The following is a 23,941-nucleotide window of genomic DNA, read 5'->3' as shown; positions in this document are numbered from 1 at the left end:
ATTGCCACTTTCAGATGTCTCCATAAATATATTCTGAAATACATCTGTGTTTGCAGGGTAGTGTAATGTGTGCTAACCAGTGTATTTATGAGGGTTGCAGATAAAGGAATATTGCTTAGGAACTGATCATGATAATCTGGTGTGTGTGTGTGTGTGCGTGTGTGTGTGTGCGTGTGTCCAGGAGAACAGCTTCTCGTCACGGTGGAGAGAATGGCCTTTACATCAGCGGAGGGATAGAGGAGTTCTCTGGCAGCCCCTCCAGCAGCAACAGCACTGGTACACACACACACTCACAGACTCATAAATATACATATATACATTTACCCATAATTTGTGACACACAAACTCATGGATACTAAACACTCACATACACAGATACACAACTCTCTCTCTCTCTTTCACACACACACACACACACACACACACACACACACACACACACACACACACACACACACACACTGTTTCCACATTGACCCATGAACTAATGTTATTCCCATGACCAACAGGAACACCTGTTAATCGTGGATCCTCATTCGAAGACTTCTCCTCTGGTGGTCCTGACCCAAGTAGGTGTTGTCCCTGAACGGACACACACGCACACGCACACACACACATACTGTACCCATCCTCATACACTTGTGTCTAACCTCAGAGACATGAGACATGTCATGCCCTCTCACCCAACTAGCATCGTCACAGGAATACATCACCTCATGAGTAGTGTTGCATTGTTGTCTCCTGATTCTAATCAGGTGCCATTAGCTGTGTGTGTGTGTGTGTGTGTGTGTTTGTGTGTGTGTGTGTGTTTGTGTGTGGGAGGGGGGAGTTATATTATTTTTTATAATATTTGTGTGTGTGGATTTTACTTTTCTTCCTGTTTTTGTTGAGGTGGGGGGTGACTGGGGCATTTTGGTGTAACTCCAAAGAAGGTTCCATGATCATGGAAGCTGTTCAGATTACCTAATGGAAAAGGTGTAACCCCTCTACAGCGACTGTGGGAAACTTCTGAGGGTTCTTCCAGCTTAGAGCGGCACATTTATTTGTCCCGACTTTACATGTGTGTTTGAAGTGTTTCTGACCCCTAAGTCATAAGACTGACTGACTCAGTGACGGGTGAGTTCCACCTGAGATCTGGTGTAAAGTCACTCGAACACACACACACACACACACACACACACACACACACACACACACACACACACACACACACACACACACACACACACACATAAAAAGTTGTCCTGTCCTGTGCTGGCCAGCAAAGCTGAAGAACCCTTTTGGTCTGTTTCCTGAACACTGCAACTCTGCTTGTCACCATGGGATACGCCCCTGATGGGCAGGGTCTCCGTCCACCAATCAGGTGTCAGCCAAGGTGAAAGTATCTGTACTGTAAGTGCTAGAAGCTCTAGAATACCTTTTTGGGTGGAATCCCCCTTTCTTGGGTCTACAGATTGCAGTCAAGAGATTTTCAAACCTCCTTCACCTTTAACCCTGTCTGTTCGTGCTGGGGTTTAGAACCTTGGTAACAAGGGTAATTGAGTCTAAAGTGGTAATACACAAGGCAACCTATTGTGCAATGTTGCCAGGTAATGTTACCGACATGCAATTTGCGCACATTCCCACTAATATTTGGCAACAAATATTTATAGAACTTAAACCATCAGCGGGCGACTTGTAATGATCACCCAATCAGAACATTAGAAATCTTGTCATGTTATTGCCCTGTAACATTGTTCAAAAAGTTGTCCCATGTAATATCACCATATGAATACTGAGGTTCATATCTATAGAACACTTGGATGCGCTCTATATCGACACTGGTGTTGGTTCATTCATTTCTCCCTATCTCAGTTTGGGAAGGTCTGCTCTCTTTCGTTTTCTGTCCTTTCTATATTTTGTCCACGTTTCTATGTCCATTTCTTCCTTTGCTTTTATTTCCTGCCTGTGTTTTCTTTCCTTTTTCTCTGTTCACGTTCTCCTTTGGATCGATGCTCAGTCGATACTAGCATGTTTGCGTAGCCTGCTTCCAGCCTCACTGTTTTCATGTTGAATCTAGGATGTGTCTTCGGATCCTAATGTCAATCTGCCTGATAATCCTCCTCTCAATCGTAGCATGGCCATGCCTGCTCAGCTGTGTGTAATGGTCTCCCTAGCTTCTGCATATTACATGTGTGTGTGTGTGTGTGTGTGTGTGTGTGTGTGTGTGTGTGTGTGTGTGTGTGTGTGTGTGTGTGTGTGTGTGTGCGCGTGTGAGTGTGTGTGTGTGTGTGTGTGTGTTGCAGTCACGCTGGTTCAGAAGGCTCACCCTCACTGTTCCGTAATCACGCCTCCACACTGCCTGCCTGTGTTCCTGTGTAACTGCTGTAATTATCTGTGAAATGCAATTACGGGAAAATATTAATTATGATAATAATAATGCTCTCCCTCTTTTTTCTCTCCATCTCCATGTTTCCTCTCTCTCTCTCTCTCTCTCTCTCTCTCTCTCTTTATTGCCTCGTCTTCATCCCTCTCTTTCTCCCTCCCCTTTTTCTGTGTTGTGTGTGTGTTGTGTGTGTCTCTGTGTTGGTTTGACTGTGTGACTGGAACCTTTGTTCATTTGTTTTCCCCCCACGCCTTTCATTCTGTCTATCACTCTTTTATTTTCTCTACTTCTTTCTCTCTTTCTTTCTTCAATCCCTCTTCTTGTCATGTTGTACCATTGCTGTCCTGTGGCTGAGTGACTGTGCTTTTTGTATCGGCCATTTTTTATTTTTTTTTCTGTGTGTGTGTGTGTGCTGTTTTGTTTTGGTTTTGTGTATTTGGGCTTGTTTTTGTTTTTTTGGGGTCTGTGTATGTGTGTGTGTGTGTGTGTGTGTGTCTGTTCTGGGGTTCTCCGTGCGTGTCTGTGTGTGTGTGTGTGTGTGTGTGTGTGTGTGTGTGTGTGTTTCTCTCTTGGGCTCTCCGTGTGTGTGTGTGGTGTGTGTGTGTGTGTGAAGCCCTCCTGCTGTCTGCCCCCCCGACAGTGCCCAGTTTCTGCTGCACGGTGGGGGTGGACTGGAAGTCCCTGACCACACCCGCCTGCCTCCCCCTCACCACCGACTACTTCCCCGACAAACAGTCGCTCCAGAACGACTATACCGAGGGCTGCTACGACCTGCTACCCCACACAGACCTGGACAGGTATATGCACACACACACCCACACAGACACCACACACACACACCGACACCACACACACACACACAGACACCACACACAGCCGTGACCTACTGGTTAGGGCCTCGGGCTTGGAACCGAAGGGTTGTCGGATCGATCCCCGACCAGTAGGAAAAATTTGGGCGGTGGGAAGTGATTGAGCACTGCTCTCCCATGCCCAAATCCACGGCTGAAGTGCCCTTGAGCAAGGCACCTAACCCCTCACTGCTCCCTGAGTGCCACTGTAGCAAGGCAGCTCACTGCTCCGGGTTAGTGTGCTTCATTGTGTGTTCACTGTGTGCACTGTGTCTCACTAATTCACGGACGGGATAAATGCAGAGACCAAATTCCTTGTATACGCAAGTGTTCTTGGCCTGGAAACATGATTTACATTTACATTACACCCACACCGCACACCGTACAGGCACATGCCTCCGTAGGCACACATACAGAGACACACACTTGGACAGATGCACACACTCATAAGAACACCCTTACAATGCAAACACCTGAACAGACACCACACACACACACACACACAAACAAACACACACACACACACACACACACACACACACACACACACACACACACACACACACACACTAGAATTTCCCCTTGGGGATCAATAAAGTATCTATCTATCTATCTATCTACACACACACACACACACTCACACTCACAATGCAAACACCTGAACAGACACCACACACACACACACACACACACACACACACACACACACACACACTCACAATGCAAACACCTGAACAGACACCACACACACACACACACTCACACACACACTCACAATGTATGACAGGTATGTCTCTAAAGATCTGTACAGCACAAGTACAGTACAAGCGCACACCTGAACAGGTTCACACACACACATATCCAGTACAAACACACACTTACAAAGAAGCACACATATCCAGTACAAGCACACACTTACAAAGAAACACACACACACACCTGAACAGGTGCGCGCACATAACAAGTACAAGCACACACTTACAAAGACATGCGCACACCTGAACAGATACACACGCATGTACAATACAAGCAACACATGTATACAAAGACACACACATTGCACACCCATAAACACATTGGCATCTACAGTACATGTGCTGTTGCCCTCCTGTGGTGGTGTTGTGCAGGCGTGATGAGGACGCTCCAGCGATGTCGGCGCCTCAAGTGTTTGAGGAGTTCATCTGTCAGAGACTCATGCAGGGCTACCAGATCATCGTCCAACCAAACGCCAGGAAGCAGGCTCCGCCTTCATCTGCCCCGCCCCTCAGCAGCAGCCCACTCTACTCTAGAGGTCACCTGAGCTTTCAAGCATACACACACACACACACACACACACACACACACACACATACACACACATACACACACACACACACACACACACAAAAATACAAATACAGAAACACACACATAGAACCACACACAAAGTCACCTGAAATAGACAGGATTGTGCAAAATAACAGATGATACATATAAGCAGATGATAGTCTAGTCTGTCAGTCATTTAGTGCTGAGAATCTGTGTGTGTATGTGTGTGTGCGCATGTGTGTATGTGTGTGTGTTCTTAGGTCTGGTGTCTCGGCGTAGGCAAGAGGAGGAGGAGAGTGTGTACTGGCTCAGCATGGGCCGCACATTCCACAAAGTCTGCCTGAAGGACAAGATCATCACCGTCACACGCTATCTGCCCAAGTCAGTTTAGCACACACATCATCATTAAGACTCGCTACCTGCCCAAGCCAGTTTAGCATGCAGATCATCACATCACTGTCACATGCTACCTGCCCAAGTCAGTTTACAGATCATCACTGCCACATGCTACCTGCCCAAGCCAGTTTAGCACACAGATCATTACTGTCACATGCTACCTGCTCAAGTCAGTTTAGTACACAGATCAACACTGTCACACTACGTTCCCAAGCCAGTTTAGCACACCATGGCTTCTATTCGCTGAACAAACTCCTTATTGATAGTCTCACTTCTGTCCAGCCGGTGGAACCTCTGGCATGTCGTATAAAGGTGTTTTTTTCTGATCACAGGACAGCTGGGTTATTTTTGCACAAGAATATTATATTGAGCGATACGGTCATACTTTAAGACTCCCTTACTATTAGCAGAAGGATGCAGATGTTCTATATTCTTCTGAAAACATATACATTTTAAAACGTTTTCGTCATCGGCATACTTATTGCTCAGCGCCACTTCTTTTGTTGGGTTTGTGGGGGATTGTGGGTAGGTACCCGTACGAGTCGGCACAGATCCAGTACAGCTACAGTCTGTGCCCGCCTCACACTGAGGCCCATTTCCTGTCCTGCTGGGTGGAGTTCAGTCACGAGAGGCTGGAGGAGTACAAGTGGAACTACCTGGACCAATACATCTGCTCAGCCGGCTCCGAGGACTTCAGGTACTGTAGATGGACAGAGCTACCTGATTACCAACCTGTTTTTTATACTGCACTTCTTTATGCTTTATGTTTATATTTTGTACATGGTTGTGTTCTGATTGTTGTTGTCTTGTTGTCCTGTATGTAATTGGACAATGTAAGCGCCTATTTGTCATACCAATAATCGCATCCTATCATGGATATTAGAGTTTTTTGTGTATTCCATGCTAGTGCTACTACCGGTACATACAAACAACACATCTCTCTCTCTGTTTATATTTATTTGGTGTGCTTTTACCTGTGACTATTTAAATTGAGTTTGCTGTGCCTTTGACTTCTATTCTCTGTGCTTCCAGTCTGATTGACTCGTTAAAGTTCTGGCGCACACGCTTCCTACTGCTCCCAGCCGGAGGAGGGGCGAGGCGTGTTGCGGACAGTGATGGCCGATGGGATGTGTACGGCGAGGGTTTCGGGGTGCCGGGTTCTGATTGGGCACCGCTGGATGGCTTCATCCGCTTTGTGGAGGGGCTGAACCGCATTCGCCGCCGACACCGCTCCGACCGGATCATCAGGGTGAGGGGTGAAACTAAAAATGACAACTTGGGATTTTATGCTTTTAATTTGATAGGACAGGAAAGAGAGTGACAGGAAGCAAGTGGGAGAGAGAGAGATGTCGTGGGATCGGGAAATGACCAGTCGGACTCAAACGCAGGCCCCCATGGGCATGCGGACCCACATGTGGTACGGATGCTGTAGCAAAGTCCTTTTAGGCAAGTCCCTCCACTCGGCGGCCATATACCAACGTTTTATGGGCACTCATCGGGCACAGTCTTTGGGTCAAACTGCACGTGCGCAAGGCTTCACGACACCAATCTTGCTCCAGCGGCGAGATCACAACACATGATTGGCACAATGTCTTCACAACACACCATATGATTGGCTCAATGTATTCACATGTCGACGGTTTGCCGAGGAAGGGGTGGGATATGTGTAGACAACGGCCATATTGGCGTGACAAACTAGCCCCATGCATTTCTATGGAGTATTTTTTGAGTGCTGTGTCTCCTCATTAGAAAGTCTCTGGCTGTAGTCAGTTGTGCTACAGTGCCCCCCAGGACTCTTATTTTTATGCTCATGACTTATTTCTATGTTCTTGACCTGACTCTTATCTGGTTAATCGGTGTAGTGTGTTTTGGTTAAAGAAAAGTAAGGAAGATATGTACCTTGTGCCACTTGGTTTAAAGTTCTGAATGTGGGTATTATGAAAAGGTTGTGTGGTATAACATTGGAGTTCAACCGCACAACTGCTCCCTGTGATTGCCACTAGTCATCGTTGTCAACGTTGCTAGCATTTCCTAGTTTTTTGAGTACATAAATGCTATGATAATAACAATAATAATGCATTTATCTGATGTACTAATACATATACATATTGATGCTTACATCATGAAATTGGCTTTATTTGTGACCTCTCTCTCTTCTGTTGACAGAAAGGAGGAGCCATGAAGGGCTTGCAGGTGACAGGCCCTCTCTCTCCCTACCCCCCTGAGCCCATAGCGCCCCCTCTGGGAAAGAAGGGAACATCGGCTCTCTCAGCACTGCTGGAATTGGATCAGACCCAAAAGTAAGTGCCCAAAAGGTTACTGGACCGAATGCGTAGTTCTCTTCCAGTTATGCATGCAGCATGACCAAATGTAGTTCTTTCCAGCTCCTTATTACCGGTACACCTCTAGAGCTTATCTAGCAGGAAATACCACATGTTTTTTTTTTCGTGTGGGTTATGCCATAGTAAATTGAAATGATGTTGAAATCATCGGATGGCCTGATGTCTAACCCACACTGTCCAGTCAGCGTAGCTGCACATGGACTCTGATGATGACAATGACGATGATGCGTTTCCTGTCTGCAGGACTCTTGAGGAGCAGCAGCAGCAGGCTGCCCAACATGGTGTCAAGGTGGCCGGGCCCCTCAGTGAAGCCTCCACCGGGGCCATGGCAACCACCTATGTCGACAGCCCCCGAAAGGTGAGATGATGGCCCTCTCCTGGTGGGTGAGAAGGCAGACAGGTGATCTTTCTCTCTCTTTCTCTCTCTCTTTTTCTCTCTCTTTGTCTATCTCTCTCTGTATATCTCTCTGTCTATCTCTCTCTCTCTCTCTGTATGTATGTATCTCATCTCGTGTCTATATATGTGTATGTATGTGACCGCGTGGATTGGTTACTGTATAATAGAGTTTGTGGTGAATCTCAGATGGTTGAGTGAATGTGTGTGTGTGTGTGTGTTTGTGTGTGTGTGTGTGTGTACTTCTGTAATTGGGTGCTGGGTGCCTATGTGTGTGCTGACTTTGCTGCTCTTCACAGGTAAACACGATTGTACAGGAATCGGTTACCTTTGAGGGGAATTCACTCAAGTAATCTAGCATCATTGTTTAATTAAACCTGAGCAGATTGCTTGACTGAATCTCTATGTGGTGGTGTAATTCAAGGGATTTTTCACCCCAAAACATGTCTGTAATTGTCTGTTGTCAGCGTGACCTACCTCTTTATGGTGGTGGCTTTGTATTCTCCTCTCTTCCTCTTGGTTTCTCTACATCCCTCTCTCTTTTTCACCTCCATCTTTGTCCTTCTCATTTCTCCTTCTCTCTCTTGTCTTCTGCTCTTTTCCCCTCCTTCCTCTCGTCTTCCTCGCTGACAGGACGCCGGCTTCCTTCTGGATTTTATCCGGAGCCCTCGCTCCTCATACATCTATCACTCTCAGGTCAGTTCTGCCCTCTGATCACCAGAGGGCGCCACAGGCAGGGCTGCATTGGTGTGTTCCCCTGTCAAGTAGAGTAGCAGAGGTAGCCCTGGCAACCATACAGCCATGGTTACCACTCACCCATTGGTCATGATTGTTCCCTATGTCTGTTAATCCTGTGTGTGTCTCTGTCTCTCACTGTCCATGTGGAATTGTGGGTGTTTGCTTGTGTCTGACCTTGCATGCTAAAACCTGTGTGTGTGTGTGTGTGTGTGTTTAACCTTCCATACTGTATGCTGTGTCAAAACTAATCACACTGTAATGGCATATCCTCATGTATGAATTATATATTAAATGTTTATATTGGTGCATCCTCATACATTAATTATACATTAAGTCTGTGTATTCTATGAATAAGTAAGTTGTTTTCCTTTTTGAATGCTTTGCTCACGATGTAAGTGCTCTTGTCACATTTCTTTATTGGCTGCTACAGATTTCAGCTGACCAACCAGCAGCCAGTGTGGCTGAGTCTGGGCTAACTGACAAAGCAGCCAGCCAGTCAGCTGCTGCAGGTGTTGGTACTCAGTCCAGTGGAGACGCAGCCTCTGGAGTTTCCACGGAAACCAGGTGAGCGAATCCCACTTATCTTGGAAACATCCATCTCCAGGGATTTCCCAAGCCTTTAGTCATAGAGGCCTACTCTCTTAGAGATTTAGCTGTAACTTGCTTCTTGCATCCTGCTTTGATATTTAGATTGTGACTAATTTTAGTTGGCTGATCCTTGATGATGACAATCAGTATGTGAAAGTGGGTAGCATGCACCTCTTCTATCAAAACAAACCCATAACAAGCACAGTTTAATTGGCTCACACCAGGCACATTGGCTACACTGGGCACGTAACTGAAGTGTTCCGTTCACAAAGCGTCTGCTGCAACAATGAACTGCCACTATAATCAGTGGAACTGGCCACACCAGACGTGACAGCAGCGCATACGTTTGAAAAAATTAGACCGGTCTTCTAAAACTATTTTTATGCTCTAATGGAGGGCTTCAGTTGCAGACCCGGTGTAGCCCGGAGCTGAATGCCCCCTGCGTTCACCTCCTGATGCGTCTGCTCTCTCTCCCTGCGTTCCCCTCCTGATGCGTCTGGTCTCTCTCCCTGCATTCCCCTCCTGACGCGTCTGGTCTCTCTCCCTCGTTCCCCTCCTGACACGTCTGTGTTTTTCCCCTGCAGTGGCCATGTCGGGGCAGGACCGCTCACCCTCTCCTCCGCTTCAACGCTCCTGGAGATCCTCGAGGCCATCAAGCACCCCACGTGAGAAACGCTGTTCTGTGTTCACTGTTCTAGTCCTGTTCTAGGCCTGTTCTAGGCCTTGCACTGTTCTCTTGGACTCTGTGTTTGAATTCTGGTATGAGTTCTGGTTCTGTTCTTGTAGGCGGTGTGTGTGTGTGTGTGTGTGTGTGTGTGTGTGTGTGTGTGTGTGTGTGTGTGTGTGTGTGTGTTTGTATATTGTGAAAATGTGTGTGTGTGTTATTTACGCTCTATCTATCTGATGCATGTTTGGAGTCACTTAGAAATGTCCTTGTTTTCATCATTAATGTTGTTTGTTGTAGAAAGAAATGGCTGATCTTTAATGCAATATCTGCATTGCCCATTATCAGCAACCATTGGATCCAATGTTCCAAAGGCACATTCTGTTTACTAATCTGATATCATTTTAAAAGTCTAACTGAGAAAACATTAGAGAACTATTTTGCAATTATGTAAGCACATAATGTATCTGAAAACTGCTGCCCTGATTAAAAAAAACAATGCAACTGATCTCAGCTGGTACTCTGTCTATAAGTATGAGAGTATATACTCTGTCTATGGAGTGGAATGGAAATCTGTAAGTGACTCCAAACTTTTGAACGGCAGTGTATGCTCTATCTGATGTGTGTGTGTGTGTGTGTGTCTGTGTCTGTGTCTGTGTGTGTGTGTGTGTGTGTGTGTGTGTGTTTGTGTCGGCGTGTGTGTGTGTGTCTCACAGCACTGGAGTGCAGCTCTTGCCAGAGCAGAAGGGCCTGTCTCCTAACAGCTTCATCAGTGCTGAGGTGGTGCACTGGCTCGTCAGCACCGTGGAGGGAGTGGACACCCAGGGAATGGCTGTTGACATCATGCAGGTCAGAGAGAGTGTGTGTGTGTGTGTGTGTGTGTGTGTGTATGTGCACGTGTGTGTGTGCGTGTGTTTGTGTGCGCGTGTGTGTGTGTGCGTGCGTGCGTACGTTTGTGTGTGTATGTGTGTGTGTGTGTGTGTGTGTGTGTGTGTTTGTGTGTGTGTGTGTTTGTACAATTAGATAGTGGCTATTTGGTCAGCACAAGGAAGGGGATGGAGAGGTGGAATGTCTGTCAACATTTTGCAGGAATGTGTGTGTGTGTTTGTGTTTGTGTTTGCCTGCATGAATGAGCATGTATGTGACTTGTCAGCACTGTGAATAAGGGGTGGATAGACAGGGCATGGCTGCTGACATAATAGGTGTGTGTATGTGTGTGTGTGTGTGTGTGTGTGCGCACGTGCGCGCGCGCTCGCGTGTGTGCGCACGCACCGTGTATGTGTGTCAGTGGACCTCTTTGTGTGTGTGTGTTTGTGTTTGTGTTTGTGTCGGTTGGTCAACAGAATGGGTAACAGAACAGTAAGAAGGGACTTGTGTAAAGTTGGTGGCCAGTCAGGCTCAGGATGAGCCCATATTTGCTTTATTGAACCCAGCTGTCTGTCCTGCTGATCCACCTGCCACTGCTCATCGATTAGATTCTACGCAGCAGGTTCAGTGACAGGCTGGATAAGGATGTGCAAAGGAGAATAGTTCATGTTGCACCAGCTGTGTGTCACATGAAACACTGCACACAGATGTTGTTCTGTGCGTGTGTGCCCGTATGTGTGTGTTTGTGTTTGTTGGAGGGAGGTCTTTATAAGTCATCTATGCCCTTTCATAGAACATTTCATTGTCAGTTAATGTACAGTAAGTGGTACATTCTTTCAGAAGAGTAGGCCATATTTGGATGACAGGGATTGTATTCATGTGTGCGTATGTGTTTTTCCCATGCAGAAAATGCTGGATGAGGGTCTGATAGCCCATGCCTCAGGAGATGCCATGCGTACCTTTGTGTACGGCTTCTATTTCTACAGGATAGTGGCAGAGAAGGATGGAGAGAGGGGTAAAACACACACACACACACACACACACACACACACACACACACACACACACACACACACACACACATTAATTCACATGAATCTCATATGAATATTGTAATTTCATTCTTCCATAAACATTTACACACACACATGCACACAATCCCTCCACATGTAACACATACTGTACGTGCCTCTCTCTATCTCTCTCTTTCTCTCTCCCTCTCCCCCTCTTTCCCCCTCTTCCCCCTCAGCCCCCTCCACCCAGCTTCCCCCCACAGGTGCCGGTGTGTGGTCGACGGCGGTGCTGGAGGACTTCGCTCTCTTCCAGAGGAAGTGGTTCGAGGTGGCCTTCGTGCTGGAGGAGCGGCGCCCCTGCGACCTGCCCGCCTTCCTGTTGCCATGGCTACCCAGCCGGCCGGCGTCGTACGCAAGTAGGCACAGTTCTTTCAGCCGCAGCTTCGGAGGACGCAGCCAGGCCGCCGCACTGCTAGGTACAACAGCCGGCCCGGCCCACCACCCCTTAGTACCCGCCCACACACCGACCTCTCATTGGCTAGATTTAGATCCCTTTAGATCCCTCCCATGTCCCCCACCCCCCCAATTCGGCATGCCACACACCACCCCCTGCCCCCCAACCACCACACACAGAGTTTGAGCCGAGAGAGATGGTGCCACACAGAGTCAAGCATGTAGCATGGCAACAGGCAACAAAACTGAGTCACACACACACACACTTACACGAGTCAGATAAGTTCACTTAGAGTAACCACAGTAACAGTTCATTTGAGCTCTCTCTCGTCATGAGACCAATATAACCATGCTATAAACGTGTATGCTGTTCTAGCCCTTCCTGATACCTATCATAACCGCAAATATGCATGTGATAAGGGCGGTCATGTCTCCTAATGGCATTGGCCATCACAATCATAACAACTGTCATGACCACTGATACTAGTATTATTCTATTCTATCTTGGTTGTGTATTCATAATCATCAAAACAAACAAACAAACTAATGTGTTTAATGTGAATAAATTAACACAGATATCTGAACATTTTAGTTAATATCTCAGGTACAGTCGTTTCCATACTCTTCCATACTGTAAATCTGACCTGATGACAAGACACATCACTAATGAACTGATTCCAACGCAGGTAATCTGGTCTTCATGTAACCATGGCATCCCTCTCTGACTCCTGTGTGGCACCATACCATTGATTCCCATTGAGGGTTTTGGACATCCAATTCTTTTAGACTGAACTCAGAGCTGCATGACCCCGCAAGGGATAATGTCATCAGCTCTTTGTCCAGACATGCAGGTCATTCCATCTGACATCCGACTGAAAGACTGATCCATCATTTGCTTCACATTTGATTGTCAAAGATTTAAAAAAAACTGGTTAGTTTGATATCTGCTGGTAGTCAGTGTTCCTCTTAGTCTGGTAGTCAGTGTTCCTCTTAGTCTAGATTTAGCACAAATCATATATACTGTATACCATATAGATATTTCCTTAAGAGGCAGAGATCGATTCACATTCCTGCACAAATAGGCTAACTGTTTGTCAACATGTCTTTGTTCGTTAGTTATATTTGCCTTAGATGTTTAAGGAGATGCAGCACACCTAAATGTGAATAAATGTGAACACACAGCATCTCACAATTAGAATTTTAATGTAGGGTCCTTTCAAATTTGTAGTGAAGAACTGTAGCCTGTTGATCATATGTCTTATGTGAGATGGAATGACTTAACCACCTGATGCTGTTGAGAATAGGTTTGGAGATTTTTATTCCTCCCATTCCTTCGTGTCACCATCCGTAGTGGTGGAAATATTCACCTCATGTAGACATAGTCTCTCTGTGAATGTGTGTGGCATGAAAATCCCTGCCTGAGCATGGCCGATTTGATAGAATCCACATCCCCTCAGAAGACTAATTTGTGTGATGCTGTTTGAAAATCCTCCAATCAGAGCACTAACCTGTGCGGTAGTGTCTTGAATGCTCCAATCAGAGAACTTTTATCGGTGTGGTGCACCCACTGCACTGGCAGAGCTTCTGATTGGCCCCGCCTTCCTGTCAGAAGTCACCATGAAGTGGCGTGATTGGTGCGTATTGTAGTGCATGCTGTGGTACATGTCATGGCTGTGGTACAGTGGTGCAGTGGTGTAGGCTCGTCCCTACATACGCTCGCCCTCTTTCTCCCATGTCAGTTTAAAGGGGGAAAAAGCCCGCTCAAAGCCTTAACAGTTAGCTTCACATATCCTCAAACTAGCTTCACATGCTCATGCTAGCTTCACAGATCCTCAAACTAGCTTCATATATGCTCAAACTAGCTTCACATATCCTCAAACTAACTTCACATATGCTCAGACTAGCTTCACATATCCTCTAACTAGCTTCACATATCCTCAAACTTGCTTCACACATCCTCAAGCTAGCTCCGGATGTCCTCAAGCTAGCTTCATGTATTTCTGATTTTTAGTTACTGGCGCTCTGCTTTACTCACTTCCCCTGCATTCCTGGGCTAACTGTACCATACCTATGCTATGCGCTTGTGTGTCTTTAATCAGGCTCTGATGTAAAATGCACAAACGTCAGCGCCAGTTATGTGTTTCAGAGGTGAAGCTAAGCTAATGTTTGTTAGCATTTAGCTACACTGAGCTACACTAACACTGGATGGACGGAAGTCAGGGTTTCTTCTGTCCTCCTGAAGGTGTTCAGGACATGAATGGTCACTCTAGCCGGATTTGGCATGATGACAGTGGAAGCATTAACAGGCCTGGGTCCCAAGGCTTATTTGTTGGCTCTTAGACTTGGACTTGCTGCCCAAGCACATTTCATGTCACCTTGTGTTTAAGAGCTCTTAATATACATCACAGTAGAGGACATGGGCATACCATTGGTGCTGCTGCTGCAGCCGGTTATTTCCAGATTTGTGCGCCTAAAATAATTGGTTGGAGTGATTTGTTACATCTTGAATGTCTTACCAGTATGGTAACTTTGATTGTGGCCTTCATTTTCAGTGCTTGATAGCTGCTATGTTATGTTCAAAGTGGCTATAGTGACCATGCTTGACTTGAGCTGCATATAATGTATGCTGAAATGCAGCCAAAGATATGAATATAGGCCTCAAGAAGTATCATGTAAGGATCATAGGATATTAATTGAGTATTGCACATGACACTGTTGCATGTGATTCTGTGAACGGAAACTTGCCTTTTACTCACCTCTCAACACTAATTTTCAGTCTCACGAGATGACAAATGTAAGATCATGCCTAATCCTAATCCAAACATCAACTTTACCATCCGCATAATCTCTCTTTTCCTTCATAAACATCCCCCCTACTCCTCTCCTTCCTGCTTTTTGTCTCCCTTTCTCTCCCACTTCCAAACTTACATCCTCTTGCCTTTTCACTCCTGCTCTTGGATTCTTTCCATTTTTTTCCTCTTCTGTCATTTTTCATGAAAACTTTCACTTCATTCCACTCTGCTACACTCGTCTTTTCCATCTCTTTTCTTTCTTTCTCCTCTCTCCCTCTTTTTCTCTCTCTCTATCGCCCTCTTTTTGTGTCTCCCCCCCTTTCCAATTTCTCTCAGCAGCTGCCACCGTGCCGGAGCAGAAGACGGTCACCTTGGACGTCGATGTGAACAATCGCAGCGATCGCACCGAGTGGTGCAGCTGCTATTACCATGGCAACTTCTCCCTGAACGCTGCCTTCGAGATCAAACTGCACTGGATGGCTGTCACAGCGGCAGTCCTCTTCGAGATGGTGAGTGAGAGAGCCACCGTTACCCTAGTGATGAATGATGATGACCCTGGTCTCCTATTCATCACATTCCATGGTCCAAATTCAAGTGCTCTCTGGGAGAATGATTGAAAGAAGTGTATGAGAGTGGGTTCCAACTAGTTCCATTGATGATATGAGCGGCCACTATCTTACTACAGTTTATACATTTTAGTATATTCTACCTTAGTTCCATTGATGCATATAAGCTCCTATTACCTTAGTACAATTTATGGACCTGTATTTACCTTTATTTAACCAGGATATAGAACATATTGAGATTGTTTATTCATTTAGCAGATGCTTTTATCCAAAGCGACTTACATACAAAAATAAACTGAAACAATATTTGTATACTACCTTAGTTCCATTGATGGATATGAACACCTACTTCCTTAGTCCCATTCACAGATATGCGTGATTACTATGTTAGTCCCATTGATGGATATGCATGCTTACTACCTTAGTACCACTGAGGGATATCAGTACCTGTTACCTTAGTTCCACAGATGGAGTGTCTACTATGCTAGTGACATTGATAGACTACTACCATGGTGCCTGCCATTTAAGGACACTGGTGCTCACTATGCTGGTACTATTGTGTTGTATTCTTTAATCTGTTACCACGGGAACCCCCAGTATTCCTTTGTTCTTCCCTCTCCCTCCATCAAACCTATTGAAATTCTGCTGATGATTGTAATTATACCCCTCGTTAGATAATTGATGTAGATAATTCGAGGTAATTGAGAGCAATCTTGAGGGTCTCTATTGATGCTGTGTGTGATAGAGCAGACTCTCTGCTCTGCTGTGTGTGTTAGTATTACCTTTGCCAAGGAGGGTATGTTGTTGGTGTGGTTTGTTTGTCTGTCTGAGAGCAAGATTGCGCAAAAACTACCATCCCGATTTAATTAATTAAAAAAAATTGGTGGAAAGGTATAGCATGCGCTACAGAAAAAAAACTGTTCAATTTTGGAGACTCAGACTCAAAGGGTGGCTTGACAAATTGAGTTTCACTATTCTGTGTGTAATCGCAACACACTGTAGTAACATGTAGTATATGTGTGGTTAAGTGCATCTTGTGTTTGACATCAACTTTGTAGAAGATAGAGAGGAGCCTGCACACATTAATAAGATTATATTGCAGGTGCAGCTACTTTGCAAGAACAACTTAAGAGCGAGAGAAAATAAAACCACTGCTTGCTCTACGGTGCAACCAATTTCCGTCAGTCAGACCATCATCAGAGTAGATATCAAGTTTGTTGTTAACATCATAGTTGGTAACACCACCATTGTGCCCTCAGGTGTGTGGTTTGCACGGGAAGGCTGTGGTGACATAGCCTGGCTCCGCCCTCCTACATACTTCCGCTCAATTTTCATTTCCCTTCAGTACGTCATCTGGGACTGCGGGATATTCACGGGTTTTCTCCTGCAAAAATCTGCAGGTCCAATCAGCAAACAGAGGGAGTGGCTGAGAACGATGACGTTGAGGTTGTGCGCTAGTTTGAGCTTGACATACGTCACGACCAAACGTTAGCGATTGGTTATGGCAGATCCAGAGTGGCTCTGGGCAGATCCAATAGTTTTAAACTTCCACAGAGTACTCGCCTTCAAGGAAGTTAACCCTTGGCAAGTGGCCAGACTCTCTGTACATTATGAAATGTACGAGAGTCTGGTAGGACCAGGCTAGTGGTGACATGTACTACAAGTTATATGTGTTGTAGTGTGTGCTGTGACGGGTGATGATGATGATGTGTATCTCTGTGTGGCCTGACCGTGCTGCCCACAGGTGCAGGGTTGGCACAGGAAGGCAGCGTCGTGTGGGTTCCTGTTGGTGCCCGTGCTGGAGGTGCCCTTCGCTCTGCCCTCCTACCTATACGGAGACCCGCTCCGTGCCCACCTCTTTATCCCCCTCAACATCCAGTGCCTGCTCAGAGAGGGATCCGACAACCTGTTTGAAGGTGTGTGTGTGCGTACGTGCGTATGTATACATCTGTGTGTGAGATGGATTTAGCAAGTTGTGTGTGTGTGTGTGTGTGTTTCCGTTTGTGTTTCCTTTGCGTAACTGTATGTGCTAAAGAGATTGCTCTGACAACTTGTTTTAGGGTCTGCCTTTCTGTGTGTGTGTATGTGTGTGCGCGTGTGTGCGCGTGCTTGCGTGTGTGTGTCAGGCCTTATTAAGTATTAAAGGTTTAGGAAGTGTTTGTCTCCTTTTCAGGATTTGAGCCCGAGACATACTGGGACCGTATGCAACTTTTCCAGGAAGCCATTCTCTACAGGTAAGTCTGTCAGAGTGCATTTTTGATCAAATGTAAAATCCGTCTACAGTATATGATCTTTTTGCATAGTTAAATTGTTCTTGAACCTTTATTTATTTCCTCTTGTATTATTTTACAATGTATTTTTATTTGTTTTATAGTTTGTGAGTTTTTTTATTTTTTTATTAATTGTTTGGGGTTGTCATAACAACTAATGACAGCCATTTTGTTTCCCTCCAGGTTTGGGTTTGTCCAGGATAAATTCTCAGCCTCAGCTTTCAACTTCCCGTCAGAGAACAAGCCCCAGTACATCCATGTCACAGGTACAATATCTCTTCTGGCATTTACAGGGAGACTACAGTGGCCACATAACTGAAGCGCTCCGTTCAAATAAAAACAGTTTTAGGAGATTGCTTTAGAGCGTACGCAGCACTCTCACACCTGGTATAGCTAGTTCCATTGATTATAGTGGCAGCGTATTGTTGTAGCAGACGCACTGAGAGCGGGACGCTTCAGTTACGTGTCCAGTGTAGCCTCTCTGTTAGTCTTAACATTGTGAGGGCCTCTTTGTCTGTCTTTGTCTCCCAGTGTGCAGGTTGGTGCCTTGTACAACCCCAACACAGAAAAAGTTGGGACATTGTGTAAAATTCAAATAAAAACAGAATGCGGTAATCTACAAATCCCATAAACCCCATCTTTAATTCTAAGAGACTGCCTCTCTGTGATGCTCTTTATTATACCCAATCATGGTGCCATATTCTTCCTATTGTTGTCCTTATCATTACCCAACTTTTCCAGCGTTTGCTGGTATCAAATCCAAAATGAGCATAATGTTTTCCATGAAATAGTCAAATTTCAACTTTTCATATGTTGTCTGTGTGGTTTTAGCAGCTATATATCGGTTTACGAGATTTGTAGATTGTCACAGATTGTCACATCCCAACTTTTTCTGTGTATGAGTTGCATGTCAACTTCCTCTTCCTTTGTGTGGGAGTGTGTGTGTGTGTGTTTGAAAGGACTAACGTAAGGCATGAATTTCAGTGGTCTGACAAGTAGAAAAAGCATTAAATGTCGTCCATTTTACCATTTTATTTTCATATGCTCTGAAGGAAAACTCTTTTTCTCCCTCTCTCTCTGTTCCCTGTAGGTACAGTGTTCCTCCAGTTGCCCTACTCTAAGCGCAAGTATCCCAGCGGGCAGCAGCGACGCCGACGCAACTCCACCACCTCGGCCACCCAGAGCCTGTTTGGGGCCGAGGAGCACGTGGGCTACTACTGGGCCTACAACACCATGCTGACCAAAGCCTGGCGCACGGGCCTGCTCGGGGACGAGAGGCTGGGCGAGAGGCTGCTCCGAGACTTCACCGACTTCTGTGCAAACAAGGACAACCGGCTGGTGGCCTTCTGGGAGAGTTGCCTGGAGAAGATGAACTCTAGTGCTCCATAATGGATGAGACAGACGGAAGAGATGGATGGATGGATGGATGGATAGATGGATGTGAAAGTCATGGAACTGCTCTCCTGTGTCATTTATGAACGGAGGACTTCAGTGGATAGACAGCTGCCAAATACTGAAAATATGTGTGTGTGTGTGTGTGTGTCTGTCTACACTATATCAGTATTACTGTGAGAAAGACACAGAAAGACTATATATGTGTGTGTTTGTATGCGTGTGTTGTGCCTAAGACTGAAGACTGCCTGCTGATGACGTTGGGATGTAACTGGCTTCAGGTTCTGCTGCTAATTTCCCTTTATGGTGTGACAAATTAATGGAAGCCTTTAACAAATAACAGTAAAGATCAATTAATTTACCTTCAGGCATGTTGACTATGTTTACAATTACACACTGTGGATTTTATTCCATCACTTTTCACAGTTCTGCAGGTTTATATCTCTGAAAATCCTACAAGACTCTGTTTGGTCTTCACCATGAACTAATGTAATATATTAAATTAACAGCGAAGCTGGCCATCTAGTTAGGTTATGTAACAGACGTTTCATGTCAAACCCAAGTTAATTTCAGAGCTACATCTATTTATTGTTTGTTTATGTTTGTTTATTTGTTTGTTTATTTGTAGCAGTGCCTTTAGAGAAGTGCCAGAGGCCATGCAGTAGTAGCCTCGGCATGACATGATATACACCAGCTACTGTATTGATGTTACTCGTCATGTTGGAAGAGGCCTTAACAAGTATTGTTCAAACAAATCTACTCCAAATTAGTCAGTTTAAATGCTCAAATTAAACATCTGTATATTTATTTTATTTTCTGTAAAAAATGCATTTATTGCCTTTTATGCGTAATTTGTGAAACTGGAAATATATCTTAGGCTGATAATTATGCCATATAGCCTTACCAATTAAAATATATTTGCATGTGGCCTACACCGAATCAGTGGTAAGGTCATTTACCCATTTCTGTGTGTGGTCAGCGGCCATTGTTGGACAAGCAGCAGCATCCTTTTGGTCGCGGATGCAACACAACCGTTGGGGGTGGTGTGTCAGTGAGAGTGCGCTTACAAGCGGTACCCTCCACGCATGCGCTATCAGCTGCTGCAACAAGGGAGAATGCAGCAAGCCGCACTGCGCAGGTGCGTGCCTGCAGCGCATGCAGCTATTTTTAGCAAGTGACGTCATCATGAAATATCAGCCAGCGCTTCAGCGCCCCCCAACCCCCCTCTTTTCAGTCGGAGATTGACAGTCAGGACGTTTGCAGCAAGAACAGCAGCACCCGACGGTCGACAGCGGAGGCGAGCCTCAGCAGCCAGCCATCGGGCAGAGAGTGTGTGTGTGTGAGAGAGAGTGAGTCGGGCGAGGCTTGGAGGAGTGGGTTGGACTCGGGAGGGTTGAGTGTGTCACTGCACTTTCTGTACGCCAAGGCTTGGAGCTGTCCTCTGGATACACTGGCTTGCTGGTTAACCCACACGTGAGTGTCGGGAACAGGGGAAAAACTCGTTCTCCAGCTGCCTGCATATTGTCCAGCACAACGTAGCCTTTGGTCAGCGCACAAACGATTTGAGACCAAATCAGTGGTCAGTCGTGAAGGAAACGTGAAAAGAACGTTCTAGTAGAGTGTTGAGCATCCTCGCGCTTGTGCACATCTCACAGAATGGCTGACCGGGAGCAGCTGATTCAGAGAGCCCGCTTGGCTGAGCAGGCAGAGCGCTACGATGACATGGCCTCCGCCATGAAACTGGTGAGTGCCATCTCCCTGCTTTCAAACTGAATACTCAGATGCGGATACAGTATTGTTACAGTGTTTCAATAAGGCAGTGTGTTGCACCAGCGGTATGAACTTGCGCGTAGCCTCGATGCAGACGTCCGGCAAGCCTCTGCCTTTTCTTCATAGAGAATAATTCAGTGAATACAACATTTGGACCCCTCATTTGTACGAACACATACCAAATATTCAAACGAATGCCTCTCTATTAAAATTGCATGCATTAGGTAACTGACCAAGGCGTTCAATATAATGGACCATTGAGGAGAGGATAGAGGATTGGGAGAAAGATTGCCTAACCGAAGGAGGGCGCTGCGCAAAGTCTTTTCTGCAGACCTAAAGCGATTGCTGCCATCGTTCATTATTTTTTATCGAAATTGCAAGGTTTGAATGCGCCAGTGATATCCGTTATCTTAGAGACGGTCACCTTTGCCCTCACGGCCATATGATTAAATTACCAGTGCCCTGAAACAAGTCTGCAGCCCTAGGGCCACCCGTCTCGTTTGACCTGCCCTGTCCGGTTTCATCCCTTTGTGTGCGGGTGGCAATCGAAACGCTCTATTGGAGGTGAGGGGAGGGGAAAGGGCGACCCGTTCGTTTGCATTTCACTCGACAAAATCAAGGAAGCAAATGCTAGGAAACTTACCAAGATATAAGCCATGTAGAATTTCTCCATTACAAGAACATATCACATGGTGCATAAGTCCTACTAAGGCTGTTATTGCCTTCTCTACTCTTAGACCAGCAGCTCCGTTTCTATTGATTTATTCCATACAATTGATTTATTCTGTATGCACCAATGCCTAGAAGTTGACTCACACTTATTGGCTAAGCAGAATGTCAGTCTACATCATGACCTCACCTCTCCCCTCCCCATACTGTGTGTCCATCTTGCAGGTGACTGAACTGAGCGAGCCACTCTCCAACGAGGACCGCAACCTGCTGTCGGTGGCCTACAAGAACGTGGTAGGCGCTCGGCGCTCGTCCTGGCGTGTCACCTCCAGCATCGAGCAGAAGACGGCCACCGACGGCAACGAAAAGAAGCTGGAGCTGGTGCGCGCCTACCGTGAGACCATCGAGAAGGAGCTGGAGGCCGTGTGTCAGGATGTCCTCAACCTGCTCGACCAGTTCCTCATCAAGAGCTGCGACGAGACCCAGATGGAGAGCAAGGTGTTCTACCTGAAGATGAAGGGCGACTACTACCGCTACCTGGCCGAGGTGGCCACGGGCGAGAAGCGCTCCGGCGCTGTGGAGTCCTCCGAGGGCGCCTACAAGGAGGCGTTCGAGATCAGCAAGAGCATGGCCGCCACGCACCCCATCCGCCTGGGCCTGGCGCTCAACTTCTCCGTCTTCTACTACGAGATCCAGAACGCGCCCGAGCAGGCGTGCCAGCTGGCCAAGGAGGCGTTCGACGAGGCCATCGGCCACCTGGACAATCTGAACGAGGACTCCTACAAGGACTCCACGCTCATCATGCAGCTGCTGCGAGACAACCTGACGCTCTGGACCAGCGACCAGCAGGACAGCGAGACCGGAGACGCCAATCCCTGAAGGCCAGAGAGAGAGGGAAAGAAAGAAAGGAAGGAAGGGAGGGAGGAAGCGAGAGAGTGAGAAAGAAAGATGGAAAGAACGAGAGCGAGAACAAGCGTGATTTTCCTTCCCTTCTTCCCCATACATTCATCATCCTACCCCACCTGAGAGTGTCCCTCATCTTGTCCCTCAGTGTCCCTGTCCTTTCTCAATGCAGTAAGCTGCATTAGCCAACCTCCTCTTCCTCACCCCCCCCCCCTCCTTGTCATGCTCTCTTACTCCTCCCCCCCACTCCTGTTACACTTCCTCCTCTGCTCCTCCTCCTGCTCTGTTCTCTTTGTGTGATGCTCCCCAAAACTCGATCTCAGTGTTATTTATTTACGTTCTCTGCTCCTCTCTCCTTCTTCTTCTACTCCTCTTCCTCCTCCTTCTCCTCCTCCTCTTTCTGCGCTGCTTGGTTTGTCTTTGATTTTTTAATGCTGTCCCTGTCTCTCTCACCCTGATATACCCCTCTCCAAATCTGTGCTCTTGTTCATTTTTCATGGCTTTCTAGTCTGTGGTCTTTTTTCCCCAAATCTCTGTGCTGTGTAGCCTTATCCTGCCACCCATCCTTTCCTCCTCCTTTCCAAGTGAGCAAGGCGCTCTCTTAACCTAGTGTTCCTGTGAAGACCTTCTCATGTGTTGGAGCCCTTTCCTAAAAAATGGGTCCCTCGTAACACATAATACAGGCCAAGGTGTTTCCGTAGACCTAAGATGGCCACGTGCCAAACAAGAAAAATAAAATAAAATCAAGACAACCATCCCACCAGTGTGTTAATGTACACCCTTCCCCCCCAAACCCAAAATTCCATACCCTCTAATCCAATACCCCATGATCTTTCTAATGTGCTGTCTGCTGTCCATCTCTTTGACCTCTGACCTTTACACTTTGACCCCATGTGTATACACTGCTGTCCCTTGTGAATTGTGTAAGGCACCTGTGCTTAGAGCAGCTGATCCCCTGAGTCTGATGTTGTTATGGGGGAGCCCTCTCATGCAACACAGTGGTGTAAGAGCATTTTTGCTTTTGGTTGTATGGATTTGGATGTTTTTGTTTGTTTGTTTCTCTCTTTTTTGGCATTTGTTTGTTTCTTTTTATTAATTTATTTGTTATGATTATAATTATGATACTGCGAGGTCATGAAAGAATGCCATTAAAGACATTGCCTACCATGGGAAGCCCTTTTCTTTTTTGTAGACTTTATGCCAAGTCTCTTGTATTGCATTCAATTATATGGTTCTTCTCTTCTTTTCTCTTCTCTTTGCTGCTCTTCTCTTATCTTCTCTTTTCCTCTTCTCTTCACTCTTCTCTCCTCTCTTCTCCTCGTCTAGTTTTCTTGCTAAGTAAGTCTCTGTCGCTCCTTGCTCACCCTATCACATAATGTGTTTCAAAGCAGCCATAAGCACAGTGAGTATTTCTGCATCAGTGCACCCCCCCACCTCACCCCCCTCTGATCAGACCTCCTGTGCATCTTCTGTGCATCGCACCACATACGTACACATCAGCGAGCCGTGTTCCCATTGGCTGCGGAGTTCTCTATCTGGGCCACGGGACCACGACACTGACCGAGCATGCGAGCGCACACACATCCGCACGCAGCCGAGGTCC

At 46.2% G+C, this 23,941-nt stretch overlaps 2 protein-coding genes across 12 annotated transcripts in view; both read left to right on the top strand.

The window, feature by feature from the left end:
• The window catches only part of depdc5 (DEP domain containing 5, GATOR1 subcomplex subunit), a 30,894-nt gene extending 11,536 nt beyond the window's left edge, over positions 1-19,358 (top strand). The window contains exons 24-43 of one of the 11 annotated variants that reach the window (XM_042060412.1): positions 182-276; positions 510-569; positions 3,006-3,162; positions 4,341-4,504; positions 4,782-4,902; positions 5,447-5,614; positions 5,950-6,166; positions 7,084-7,217; positions 7,503-7,617; positions 8,287-8,349; positions 8,822-8,955; positions 9,564-9,644; positions 10,360-10,492; positions 11,417-11,525; positions 11,760-11,999; positions 15,105-15,277; positions 17,079-17,250; positions 17,508-17,568; positions 17,788-17,870; positions 18,695-19,358. In XM_042060412.1, coding sequence (XP_041916346.1) covers positions 182-276; positions 510-569; positions 3,006-3,162; positions 4,341-4,504; positions 4,782-4,902; positions 5,447-5,614; positions 5,950-6,166; positions 7,084-7,217; positions 7,503-7,617; positions 8,287-8,349; positions 8,822-8,955; positions 9,564-9,644; positions 10,360-10,492; positions 11,417-11,525; positions 11,760-11,999; positions 15,105-15,277; positions 17,079-17,250; positions 17,508-17,568; positions 17,788-17,870; positions 18,695-18,993 — 2,779 coding nt within the window. In that variant the 3' untranslated portion in view covers positions 18,994-19,358. The other 10 variants (XM_042060415.1, XM_042060413.1, XM_042060411.1 and 7 more) reach the window with 10 other exon arrangements.
• Positions 19,359-19,836: 478 nt separating this feature from the next.
• ywhah (tyrosine 3-monooxygenase/tryptophan 5-monooxygenase activation protein, eta polypeptide) lies at positions 19,837-23,505 on the top strand. Its single transcript, XM_042060516.1, has 2 exons — positions 19,837-20,739; positions 21,661-23,505. Exons 1-2 carry the CDS (start codon positions 20,653-20,655, stop codon positions 22,312-22,314), a joined length of 741 nt encoding a protein of 246 aa, XP_041916450.1. The 5' UTR covers positions 19,837-20,652; the 3' UTR covers positions 22,315-23,505.
• Positions 23,506-23,941: the final 436 nt, after the last annotated feature.

Source organism: Alosa sapidissima, chromosome 13 (genome assembly GCF_018492685.1).
Source record: "Alosa sapidissima isolate fAloSap1 chromosome 13, fAloSap1.pri, whole genome shotgun sequence".
Lineage (NCBI taxonomy): Eukaryota > Metazoa > Chordata > Actinopteri > Clupeiformes > Clupeidae > Alosa > Alosa sapidissima.
Note: the sequence above shows the minus strand (reverse complement) of the source record. Positions and strands in the feature narration are given on the sequence as shown.

Coding starts and splice junctions, on each gene's coding strand:
- ywhah (XM_042060516.1), top strand. CDS start 20,653: ATGGCTGACCGGGAGCAGCTGATTCAGAGAGCCCGCTTGGCTGAGCAG. Junction 20,740..21,660: donor TGGCCTCCGCCATGAAACTG/GTGAGTGCCATC, acceptor TCCATCTTGCAG/GTGACTGAACTGAGCGAGCC.